At 36.8% G+C, this 12,135-nt stretch overlaps 1 protein-coding gene across 1 annotated transcript in view; it reads left to right on the top strand.

Annotated features, from left to right (window-relative positions):
* Positions 1–9,834: 9,834 nt before the first annotated feature.
* Positions 9,835–12,135, top strand: part of MEF2A (myocyte enhancer factor 2A) — a gene marked incomplete at its 5' end in the record, with an annotated part of 30,342 nt that continues 28,041 nt past the window's right edge. Inside the window, 1 exon segment of the mRNA XM_010295562.1 lies at positions 9,835–10,002. Coding sequence (XP_010293864.1) covers positions 9,835–10,002 — 168 coding nt within the window.

Raw genomic sequence — 12,135 nt, 5'->3', positions numbered from 1 at the left:
TACAGTTGACCTCAGCCCATTGATCCAGCCAACAGCCCATATCATATCTCATTCTTGTTCTTCATAATACTATAAATCAATACACATACAGTATTAATGTCTTTTTGTAAGTTACAGTGGTAGTTATTACATCTTGCTAATGTCGCATCAGTCATGTAATATTTCATGTGGGAACTTGCATGTCTAGTTTACAGTATAGACTATGGAATGTTAGTTAAATTTGCAGTACTGTGAATTTTCACATTTAAGTGATGTTTTACTGGAATTAGTTGTCAATTACTTTCAATAGGAAGTGAATAATATATTTTTAATTAAAAACTTCCAGATTCATTGTGAATATTGTGAAGATTTTTTTAGATCAAATGTCTTAACAAATTGTCCCACTGAAAGCTCTTCTAACTGTAGCAAAGCAATGCCATAGAAAGCCCTGCTGTTTTTTGCATTAACTTATAATTTAGTACCTGCTGACTATAGTGACTTGTTTAAAACAAAAACAAAAAAACAATCAAAAATAAAACACAAAACAAGCATGCCAGAGCCAGTCTTTATCATGTGTAATTCATGTCAGTATTGCATATATACCCAGATTTCACTGTCCCAGATTCTTACACAGCCTTTTTTCCCTACCTCTGTAGGTCCCAACTTTGATTGCCCACCCCCTTTTCAGGTTAGGTAAGGACAGTCTTCAAAGAGGTACACTCTAAGTGAAGGTTATGCAAGGAAAAACATATTAAGTATATTCATTTGACACATAGCTGAGAAGTTAAATATTCACAACATGAGTTGCGACATAGTTATTATGTTATTACATAGTTATTACAGCTTTGTGTCTTGAAGTCCTACATTCTAATTATTTTAATTCAGTAAAAATAGATATGTATCTGCTTATACCCTACTTCTGTATTTCTGGAGAGGCTCATTGCTTCCTGTTGTACATACTTACCTCAGTTGGCATTTTCAAGTACCTGCTTTCAGTAGTTTTATTCCACTTGCATATTTTTGGGGGTTTTTTTGGTAAATATTCTGCAGTAACGTTATGAACTGGGATAATGCTTGTATGTGTGTGCACACACACACCCCTCACCTTTTTAGAGTGCACGTGTGTTCCTGCACATACTTTTAGCTATTTGTCTATACAGTTGGTCACCATTTTAGGTGAAACAAAATGATATTTCCATACAGATATTAAAGGTAATTGAAGCTTGTCCTGATAAACATTAGTGTAGCCAGATCCTGTAACCTTTACATGTCATTACATATTTTAGTAATTTTGTAAATCCTTAGAATTCACTAAACTTTGGGAATAGTTGCTATATTTGTTGTAATAACTTAATGTTATCAAAACAGTAATCTTGAGTACCAAGACTTTGAAATAGTTTGTTACCCTTTCCAATTTTCAAGGTAAGGAGAAATTCAGGACAAGATAAGTTGTTTGATGTTAATGCATAGGCAGGTAGACCAAAAGAAACCCATTCTTTTTATATCATTGTATTGTAATCGGAGTTTAGAAATTTTTTCTTGGCAAACCATGAGTAGGAGATAATATTTTTACTAAAGAACTTCTAAAAGATTATGAAGGGTATTATGCAGATGGGTTGCTGCACTTGGAAGCTTTTCATGTTCCATATGGCTTATCTGCAATATACTGTTGCTGAAAGGAGGCATTCAGTGAGCTACTGCTGATTTATACTTTAACCATTTCAAGTATATGAAGAGCTGTAAATCGGAGGATGGGTGTGTACATATATATATTGTCACTTGAGGCGGGGGGGGGGAGAATTGATGTACCATGACATGTATCTTTGAACATTCTAACATAGAATTGTGTTTTGCTTAGTTTTGCCATTGATTTTGTTTGTTGCAGACTGCATTCCCTGAAAGGACTATAAAATACATTTAATTTATAAGTTAAGGAATAGCTTCTGCTTTCTAAAGATGAACATAGATGTACATTGTTTCTTGTTTTTAATAAAAAGATTGAATAAGATCAAATTAGACTGGCAATTTAGTAGTCTTTAATGGAAAAATATAGTTAATGGTACTTTCTATAAAAACAGGTAGAATGAGAACCTGCACAACAACATAAAACAATCTAGTAACTTGTCTAGAAAGTGAAACAAACACATTAAATATCAGACTTCGGGAGCTTGGCTTAGCTTTCACTGTGGAAACAGTATTATCACTGCTAATGTATTACTAATCGTTTTAAGGCTGAAGAAGTTCACTTAGGAATGAGCAATCCAGCTTGTTTGTAGGTCGGCAACTGCATTATAAAGTCCACAGTTCACAGATAATGTTTCTATAAAATCACAAATACAGGTAGGGAGCTTCCTTTCCTATGCCTTCTAGTCCAGTGCATTGTATAATATTCTGGGGGTAAAAAGTGAATTTTTATAGCCCATAAAAGTGCTTTTCTTCAGTAATGGCTTGTGGTTTATCTATTTAAAATAATGCTTCACAGCAAAGATGTCTCAAGCTAGAGTTTGACACGATATGGTATGAAGCTCTAAAAACCTTTTGTATGTGTTATTTTGTATAAATGAGAGTTTGAATCCTGAGTGCCATCTTTATCATATCTTAGAGGAATTTGACAGCTAGCTTTCATATTTGGCAAGCTAGGGATACATGTTAAAATTTGCCAGATACTGGAAGTGCTCCAGCACTTGAAACAAGACTGTCTCTTTTCTTAGAATGGTATATAACAGGGACGCTGATAAAATTTCAAATCATGAACATTTTTCATCTGTAAATGATGAATACCTTCGTCTAAAACTGCCCATAGGGCATTGCTTAAAGGGCTATTCCTTGTATTTTATGGCCTATTGCTAGGCAGGCTTGTAATTTTTTTGTTTGTAAAACCCTGGAATAAGTAATTCTAAATTTCCTTTTTTCTAACATACTATAATATTTAGCCAAGAAATATAATCATTATAGTAAACTTTTTTAAAAGTACTGTACTCAGAATTTTTGCTGTCTAGATGTTTTTGCATAATATCCATTATTTACTTTTGAAATTTTTTTACTGTTATAATACCACTACTAATTGAGCACAAGTATGGAAAATATTATTTACATAAGGTAAAAGTAGAATATGTCAATTTTCAGATTTTAGTTAGTATACATTGATTTGGTCAGGGAGCCTGCCAGAAAGATTGGTGAGGCCTTGTTTGTTAAGAAGTTAAGCTCTCCAAGTTGCTTAGCTCATGGAAATGTCTGTCATAATCTAATTTGACCTCTTATGCATTTCACTGAAGTTTTGAAAGCTGAGCACCACTCTGCTTTACTGTGCTGTTTTGGGATGTATGTATTTGTGACTATAATGAGAATGTGAAATTCTAACTGACAGCATAGCAAAATGTAATTGAAAATTGTGTTGGGGGTACTGAAAGGAATAGTATTGGGGCTAAACTTCAGTGGCCTCCTAATTCAAAGGAAAGGAAAACAGCTTCATAATGAAATTTGCAGATGCTTCAGTGGTTGAAGTTGAGAATATTAACAGAGCCTGGAGAAAATTTACAAAATTTGTAAACATTACATAGAAGAGTTCAGTATGCCTAACTATGAAAAAATAAAGCCTACAGAAATAATGTTGATGAGCTTCAAAGACAAAACACTGTTACTGAGATGAATTATATTCCACCCCCCCACCTCTCCCCCTGCCCCCTGGCTGTTCATTTTTGATGTGTATACTGCACTTAGCATTCACTCCTGCTTGTGTTTTAGACAGTGGTAAAATTAGTATACCTAACCCTGCAGAGTCAAGCTTGGAGTTTGCAGAACCATGTTCTTACTCCAGAGAAAAGAAACAGAAATTATGATACTTCTGAAGCCAAACTGATGGTGCAGGAAGTTTAAAAACTATAAATAGCTTTCAGTGACCAAGAATACTCCATGTATGAGGGGGGAAAATGATTATATGTAAAGGATGGTAGACTTGTAGGATTGTAGGGTGATGAAGGCGAAATATTTTGTGTTGTAAAAGAAGAAATAATCCAGTCTTGTTTTAGGCTCAACTTCTTGTCAATAGTATGTAACAATAAACAAATAATAAAGGACCCGTTAAGCTTTCAGCATGACTTTTTGCTATAGATGAAGTCTGCAGTGATACATGCAGATCTTGCCAGCTGAAGTCCCTCTCCGCTGTGGGAAGTGAGCTGAACTGCAGTCAAGGAATATGCCCTGTTTCCTCTCACTGATGTTTCGCGTAGTAAGAATGAAAACTGGATGGGAGTCTGGTGCTGCAACCACTGTATTTGTCCTTAGTTTTGTGAGTATCTCAGAAAAAAGGTGCGGCTTTTTAAGTAGGATGTGATTATCAGTGGTGGCTGAGGCAATGGTTTGCTGCTGCCAGAAAGGACAGGCCGTTCCTTCTGCCTACTTTGTACCTGTGGTGCTCAGCCCATACATCAATAAACCAGCTTATTCCTGCTACAACTGAAAACAAATGCAGCAAAAATAAGTTAAGTAAAGGATGGCCAAGGAGAATTCTCTGTCATTTTTGTGAATTAAAAAATGACTTATTGCAAGTTCAAGCAAACATCAGAGTTGGCGTAGGGGTGGTCTCTAGGATCCTGCACTTTCTGTGGCAGTAAGCTGTTACCTGTCAGTCAGCTTGTCAGACTGCTCCCACAGATGTCAGCAGTTCCCTTAAAGCACAGGGGAATAACCTTAAAGCATGTATCTCTACAATCGGCTGCAGCAATCAAATGTGAAACTGATCCTGAAGGTTATGGTATGGCTAAACAGCTCTTGGCTATCCTCGGATCACTGTTTGGGGAATTATTTTTCTTTGTTCCTGAACATTGATAGGAAAGGCAGTATTACAGCCTGGGATAACAGTACTTTCTTTTGCATTCTCCCGGTGTGAGGTTGCAACTTCACAGTATTTTTGCCTTGGTGACCTTACAGTTATATGACAGAGTGATGCTCAGTGCCATCCTTCCTGCACAGAGCTGTGTGAGCTCTTGGCGACTGCATTCGGGGATGAGGAGCCTTTGGAATTTGGTGCAAGTGGCAGCAGTGTCCTCTCCTCCACTATTGCATGGCAGCTCTCTAGAGCATCAGGAAACTGTTTAATTGATTATCCTTTTGAAAACCATGGTGTACATGCCTACTGGAACAACAATATTTGGCAGTGCTAGTGGAGCCTTTCCATTACTTCAGGCCTGAGGAATACTTACACTTCTTTAAATCACAATTTTTGAAAAAGTATTTACTCCAAATTTGTGCTGCTTCACAGTTTTTTCCATGCTCTGACTGCAACAGCAGAAACAGTATTAGCCACTGGTTCTAAGTGAAAGGTTTGCCTTTTCCAAGGGAAGTCTTAGTCAAATTTTGGAAATGTTTTTCCTCGTGATTTGGGATGAAACACCAACAAAAACCCTGTTTGGCCAGCTCCAATAGTAAGTGCAAAAATAGAGCTGGTAACATGATACATAGTACGTTTCCTTTTTTTGTAATATTACAAGAAACCCAGTGTTGAAAATGTTTTGAATGAACTGACACTTTTTTGCACTTCATAACACTTTTTACATATGAGGTCATACTACTCTTGTCCTTTAAGGCAGAAAAATACTATTTCCTGAGGTGACAATGAACATAATCAAGTTCTGTACAGTTTTGGCAGAGCTGGTAAGGAGCCCAGATCACCAATATCAGAAGTCTTGGCTTTTAAACCACATTTGGTGAATCGGAGCACAAAACATGGTGATTGTGCTCTTCTAATTCTAACTATTAACAATGTGTCCTTTCAGCCTGGAATATAAAAACCAGGATCTTTCATGGCGAGGAGGACAGTTGGGGGTTGTTGCTTAACTTCATTACTGGTAGCGGGAATCTGTGTTTATTAGTTCAGAGTTTCTGGTTTCCAGAACTGCTGATGACCAGTATATTGAGCCAGTGTAAGTTTGTGCGATAGAAGCTGTGTGCAGCTGGGTTAGAACAAGCCTTGGAGAAGGTGGTGACTTGATATCATGCTGTGGAGACTGAGCAGCCTTAAAGCTCCTGCATTTCATGTTTCTCAGTTGGATTTTGTGGAAGGAAACTAATGCTAAGATAATGACACCGTGATGGTTGAATATCATCTTTGCTTCCTCATGGATCATACAATAAATAACTTTATTGTATTTTTGTACTCTTTGGTATCTCTATTATCAGTTTCAGTAAAATTTATATTGAACTGTAGAGAGAAGCTAATTATTTTTTTGTTGTTGTTGTTCTGCCAGAAGCCTTTCTTCTGTTTCTTAGATGCTTCTTGCCAAGGCATGATTTTTTTCTTAAATTAGCAAAATGCAGTGCAATTAAAAAGTACTTTGCATGTGTGTGGGGAAGTTCAGGAAAATATTGGGGCTCTTGTGCTTGTATGTAATATTTAAATCTGTCAGAGCTAGTCCAGCTGTTCTCATACAATGTTTTCTAACCCCTGTCATGCAAAAAAATCAATATTAAGCTAATAGTCATAATATTTGCATATTTCAGATTTACACAGTGGAACAAAAATAGTTTAAAACTTCTGGGTCATTCTGCAATATCAAGTTGACTACAGCTGTCTGGAACACTTTGTATGTCACACAACTATATTGTTGTGTTTGCTTGATTCTTCTAAAAACACATTTCATACCTGCCTTGGTTCCTCATAAATACTTTGCACTATTTTCTGACAAAAATCAGTACTTTTCTCTCATCAGTTAGTTAATCCAGTTTAATATCAAAGCTGCACAATCTCACTTACTGGAGGCACAATACTGTGTGTTGGCAAACATGTTGGAACAATTTCCAGTAATTTTGGCTAAGTCTTAGAGGAAGTGGAAAGTAATACAGATTAACTCAAAAGGCTACACATTCCCTCAGATGATCTGGAAAATAAGACTTAACACCAGAAGGTAATTGCAGTGGGCATCCAATAGAAAAAACTTGAAATTCAATGTTCTTTTCCCCTCTTGTTGTATGTAGTAAGATTTGTGTTCTATATTTATTAGTCTCAACTGCAAGAACTCTGATTTTATTCTAGACAAGCCTGTGTACCACAACAGAGAAATATAACTCCCTTCATGTTATATTACTTGGTGTCACTAACTGGCATTTTTTTCTCTACACCCCTCCACCTCCTCTCCCTCCCCTCATCTCCAGAACTAATAAAAATTTCAGTCTCCATGATAATATCTTGGAAGTAGCTGGGGGGGTGGGGGTGGGGGGAGTGAGTTATTTACATTATGTTATTGGAGAAATAACACACTTCAGCTATAGAGAATCTCGAGGGTGGAGTCAGCACTTGTTTATGGAGTTTGGCTTTCCTGCGTGCCCACAGAGCGATTCTCAGTAGTCATGGCCTGCCCTGTTGTCCCTTGAGCATGGGCCCGTTATCATGTCTCACTCTGTAGCCTGTGAGAAAGCTGAGGCTGGGCTGTCTCGCGTAGGCTTCGCCTGGCCGTGTGAACAGATTACAGCATTCCACTTGTTAGTACCAGCCACGGAGCAGAAATGTTTTACTATTATGTTGCTGGGCAATGATAAAGTTGCCAGTCTTTTTATGGTTAGGTCCTCAAAGTGGCAGTTCGTGCTTTTAGTGATAAGGAGACAGAGCTTTGGATATCAGACCCAGACTTATTATCTGTAAAAGTGAACCGTGGCTTAAATCCTTCCACAATGACAGGAACCCCATCTGGAGTGAAGGTTTCCAGAATCTTAAATGGGAGATACTGAGGCATTTTCCTTCCTCATGAGTCAAAGCAGAGTTAACCCCATTGTTATCAAAAATAAAAATAACTGGTCACGAAGAGGAAGGATGCACTTCTATACTTAACTAAATCTCTTCCTTTGCATTAGAACTTTGAGTATAATTTTCAGACAGATCTGAGAGGATGAATCGACAGCATTACACTTAAAAGCTTTCTCTTGATTATTTTAGAATATTGAAAGGAGCAGTAGTGAAACTTGCATGCTGCAATACTTAAAATTGCTCTAACCTTTTTATCAAAGGAGGTGAGCTAGATGGTATGTGTATTTCTTGCAAGATCTTTCTTTATAGTATGTAAATACAGCTTTTAATCATGTCTCGGGCACTGCGTATGCATGTAGATGCTGAGCACCGTGTAAAGACATATTTGGATTCTATATACAGAATTCGGTGAGTCGCAGGGGTTAAGTGCAATCCAGATTATACAGTGTTAACATTTTCCGTACAGATATCAAAGTGTAGGAGACTGGCAGGCTGACTTGTTAGGAGGGGCTGGGAGAGGGATAACAGGCTCCGACCTTGAGAGGCCGAACTGCCGGCCCTTGTATGGCCAAGTCCATATACGTGTCCAGCTGATTGGTGGTTAGAGGCGCAGGATCAGCGCCGTGACAGGTGTTGGAGGACGCTACACCTGTTTTCCCCATATGCTGATTTAGTGATTACATTTTTGTGGGAGTTCCAGACACTGTGTGGGATACACGGAGCAGGCCAAGAAACCTGAGAAGGAATTATAGCTTATGGTGACCTGTGATATTAAAGAATTTCAGGCAGCGTAATTGAATTTTCAAGTACTGCTTTAAAACTGCAGTAGAAACAGGCAGTATTTTGCATCTAAATGAATAGTGAGAAGGTGTTATGTACTTTTTATTATGCTAAAATTTTGTAGATAGCGCTTTAAGAAAAAATGCTGATGAATAGTCTAAACTAAAACATAGTTTGTTTTTTTTAAATTAGAAATTAGTTGTGTTATGGAAACATAGCTTCTATAGGAAATGAAACGCAATTTCTGTATGATGCTGAGAATGTCAGCTTGCAAATTTCAAATCTTTAAAGGTTTTTAGTGTAAAATTCATAGAATATGAATTCACAAAAAGAAAACACAACCGCCCTCACGCCTGTATAGTCCTACTGCTGCCTTATGTACTGCTAATGTGTACCTGTTCAAAAATTTATGTTGCTTTCCTTTTGAAACATTTTAAAAGCATTAAAGATTTTTCCATAGGTAATATTTTAAATCTTGTTTTGTTATAAACGAGAACTTGCAAAGAAAGATTTCTGATTGTGTAGTAGGGTGAAAAAGAAAAACAGCAAGGAATACAAACACTTTTTTAAATGTGGTCACAAGACCTGTAGTTTCACATCCTTTCTTTCAATAGGTTATTTGTGATGCCTAGATTGTAGACAAGTTTGTGTTTTTTTTCCAGGGGATGTTGATATGAGTTCTCCATCAGAAAAGAGGAAGTAACCCAATAAAGCAGTTGCATCGAGTTCGTCTAAAGGAGTCTGAAAAAAACTTATATTTAGCAAACTAAGTCATTTTAGACAGGGATTATGTAATTTCTTCTTATACTTTTTTGCAGTTGTTATGCAGGATGACAGACGTGCAGGAAAATCCTGCCTTTATACCAAGTGTTACATATCTTAATGTACTGCAGTTGTTGAATTTGATCGAAAATTTTAGCTAGTGTGTTTCTCAGCTTAACTGTATGCTCGTTAAAATGTGAATATTAAAATTGGGATGCTAAAATAAATTTTATTAAAGATTCAGTAAACTGGCTGTTAATTACCAGTGATGACATGAACTCCTTTGCCATACGCTTGAACATTCTGTCTGTCGGATAACTTTACTTCATCAGCCAGTATCTAAAAACTGTTTTGCATGGAACACTGGAGAGATGAAGTGGGTGTAGGTTAAAGTAACCCATGAGATGGCACCTGGGAGAGTTTGTGCCTCTGAATGAACCTTTTCTCTTTGTGTATTATGCTACTATTTTGAAAGACTAAGCCTGTCTGAACAGTGATTTTTGTCTGTGAAAGTTTCATGTAGTTTCAGTGGCTCTGAATGATTCAGTAGTATACAAAACTTCTTGGCAAGTTAGTATGATTTGTATGTGAATTTTCCAATTGTATTTCAGACCTTAAGAAAGAAAGGCCTTAATGGTTGTGAGAGCCCTGATGCTGACGATTACTTTGAGCACAGTCCACTATCGGAGGACAGATTCAGCAAACTAAATGAAGATAGTGATTTTATTTTCAAGCGAGGCCCTGTAAGTACTTTTATTTTATCTCTACTTTTTATTTGTTGATCCTTTTTATTAACTTCATTATTTAGGCTCTGAACAAGAAGGAACACAGAGGGTGCGACAGCCCGGACCCTGACACTTCATATGTGCTCACGCCACATACAGAAGAAAAATATAAAAAAATTAATGAAGAGTTTGATAATATGATGCGGAATCATAAAATCGCAGTGAGTACTAAAGTATGGTTTGTGCTTCTATTACGTGCATGAGAATTTTCACAGTGTTTGCTTACCACGGAAAACCACTACCACTGCAAAGACAAGAGGATGTAATGGTTTGAAACGGGAATATATATTTTTGAGGAAAAATGAGATGCTGGTACTTGATCTTGCTAAAATACATTTTATCTTAAAGAATGAGATGATTTATCTCTAGCTCCTCTCTTGCACTCCCAGTTTTTCATACCTTGTGAACATGAGGTAACATTTCTAAATTTCAGGAGCCTAGCTGCATTGCCTAATCCTACCTAAAATATTTTTATAAATATAGATATTGGCGTGGGATGTTGGATAGTTTATTTACATCTTGTAGCTCTTTATCTGTCTGTTAATCAAGATTTTACAGTATGTTACAAACAGGCAAATAGAATTGGATTAATTTTCTCATCAAATCAGTGGAGTCTTATTTTGCTGAAGATTGGATAGAGAAAGATATTTAGATCTTTAAAGGTAAAGACGGGTGCCCTATGGGAGCCTCAAAAGATTGGTGTCTTAACTGCTATTGAAATTCCAACAGATGCTTCCTTGAACACAGAAAGATCTTTCAAAACTTTGTCCCAAGTGCCTAATCCATTTGCAGCAATAAGTCACTTAATTGCTTTAGAAAGATATGATCTCCTATCCCGTTGTGTGATCAGAGGATCGTTTTTCATTTTAGTGTTATCTAATTAAAAAATTAAATTGGCACTGTCTGGACCCCTTATATTTACAGATTGTTCCTGTTCTCAGTTTCATATATCTTGCTTCAATTTTGGTGTCTAAGGCAAAAAAGATGATTTAGTGGAGAAGGACTCTTGGAAAAAAATTATTGGGCTCTAGAAGTTTGGGGATAACAGTAGTGTAAATTTTGCATGCTTTTCATGACATTTAATTTCCATCTACAAAAACCAATTAGTGTTGAGTATTCCAGGGGAAGTATTTTCTAAGAAAAGTAATACAGGGCTCTGCCACAGCCTTTGAATTTTTTACCATTGCAAATCTTGTAGCAATTAAAGAAAATGGACTGGGTAGGTTTATCGGCACAGACCCTGGGGTAATTGAGTAGTGTGTCCCCAAATGACTTGCTGATTATAGAAATTATTTCATTGTTCAGAGCAATAAGGCCATCTCTGGGGAGTTAACAGAAAACTGACAGTCATGACATCCAGCATCTCTTCTTTTAGCAAGTTCTTTATACTTGAATGAAGCCAGTATCTTTTTTTCCTGCTTTGTTTTGAAGCTTTTGATATCCAACGCTTCTGTGTTGAGACATCTTCAGGCCTCCTCCTCTCAGTATGATACAACTGAATTGCTCTCCCTTGATTTTCTGTGGTCTTCATGAACAGCCTAAATTGTCTATGTGAACATCAGCATAAACAAAAAAAGGCAGCATTATTTTTTAAGTTCTGTAGCTCTGTATTTATAGCTTAAGTTGGACCTGTTCTGGTTCTATTTCCAGTACTTACGGATCTGTATAAGAACATAGTTTCTTTTGTTCTAGTGCTCTCATTACTGTCAAAGGATAGGAATGAGGCAAAGCGTGAAGAATTCAGTCATAACCAAATGAGTACCGTAGATGGGCAGAGGCAGCCTTTATTGTAAGGTGTGGGGAGAAGCTGTCATTTATTACTTCTGTATTGAGAAACCTACAGAATAAATGTTCCAACTGTTAGCTCCTACCATTGTTTTAAGCATACTTCAGGTATTTCAAGTTTAGTTTGAATTACTTGACAGCATGCTGTTTAAAGACAAACATTTTTTTGGTAGATATTGAATAGTTTCTTGAAGTAGTTTCCCATGAAAACAAATACCAGTACAGCTTGTCATTAGTTAGATAGTGTGAATGATTTGCTAACATTACGTTGCTATGCTTCATTACTTTTTCCTTCCAACTGTGCCA

The sequence above is a fragment of the Phaethon lepturus genome, unplaced genomic scaffold (genome assembly GCF_000687285.1).
Source record: "Phaethon lepturus isolate BGI_N335 unplaced genomic scaffold, ASM68728v1 scaffold311, whole genome shotgun sequence".
NCBI classification, from domain to species: domain Eukaryota; kingdom Metazoa; phylum Chordata; class Aves; order Phaethontiformes; family Phaethontidae; genus Phaethon; species Phaethon lepturus.
The sequence above is the reverse complement of the archived record's forward strand: the minus strand, read 5'-3'. Positions and strand labels throughout refer to the sequence as shown.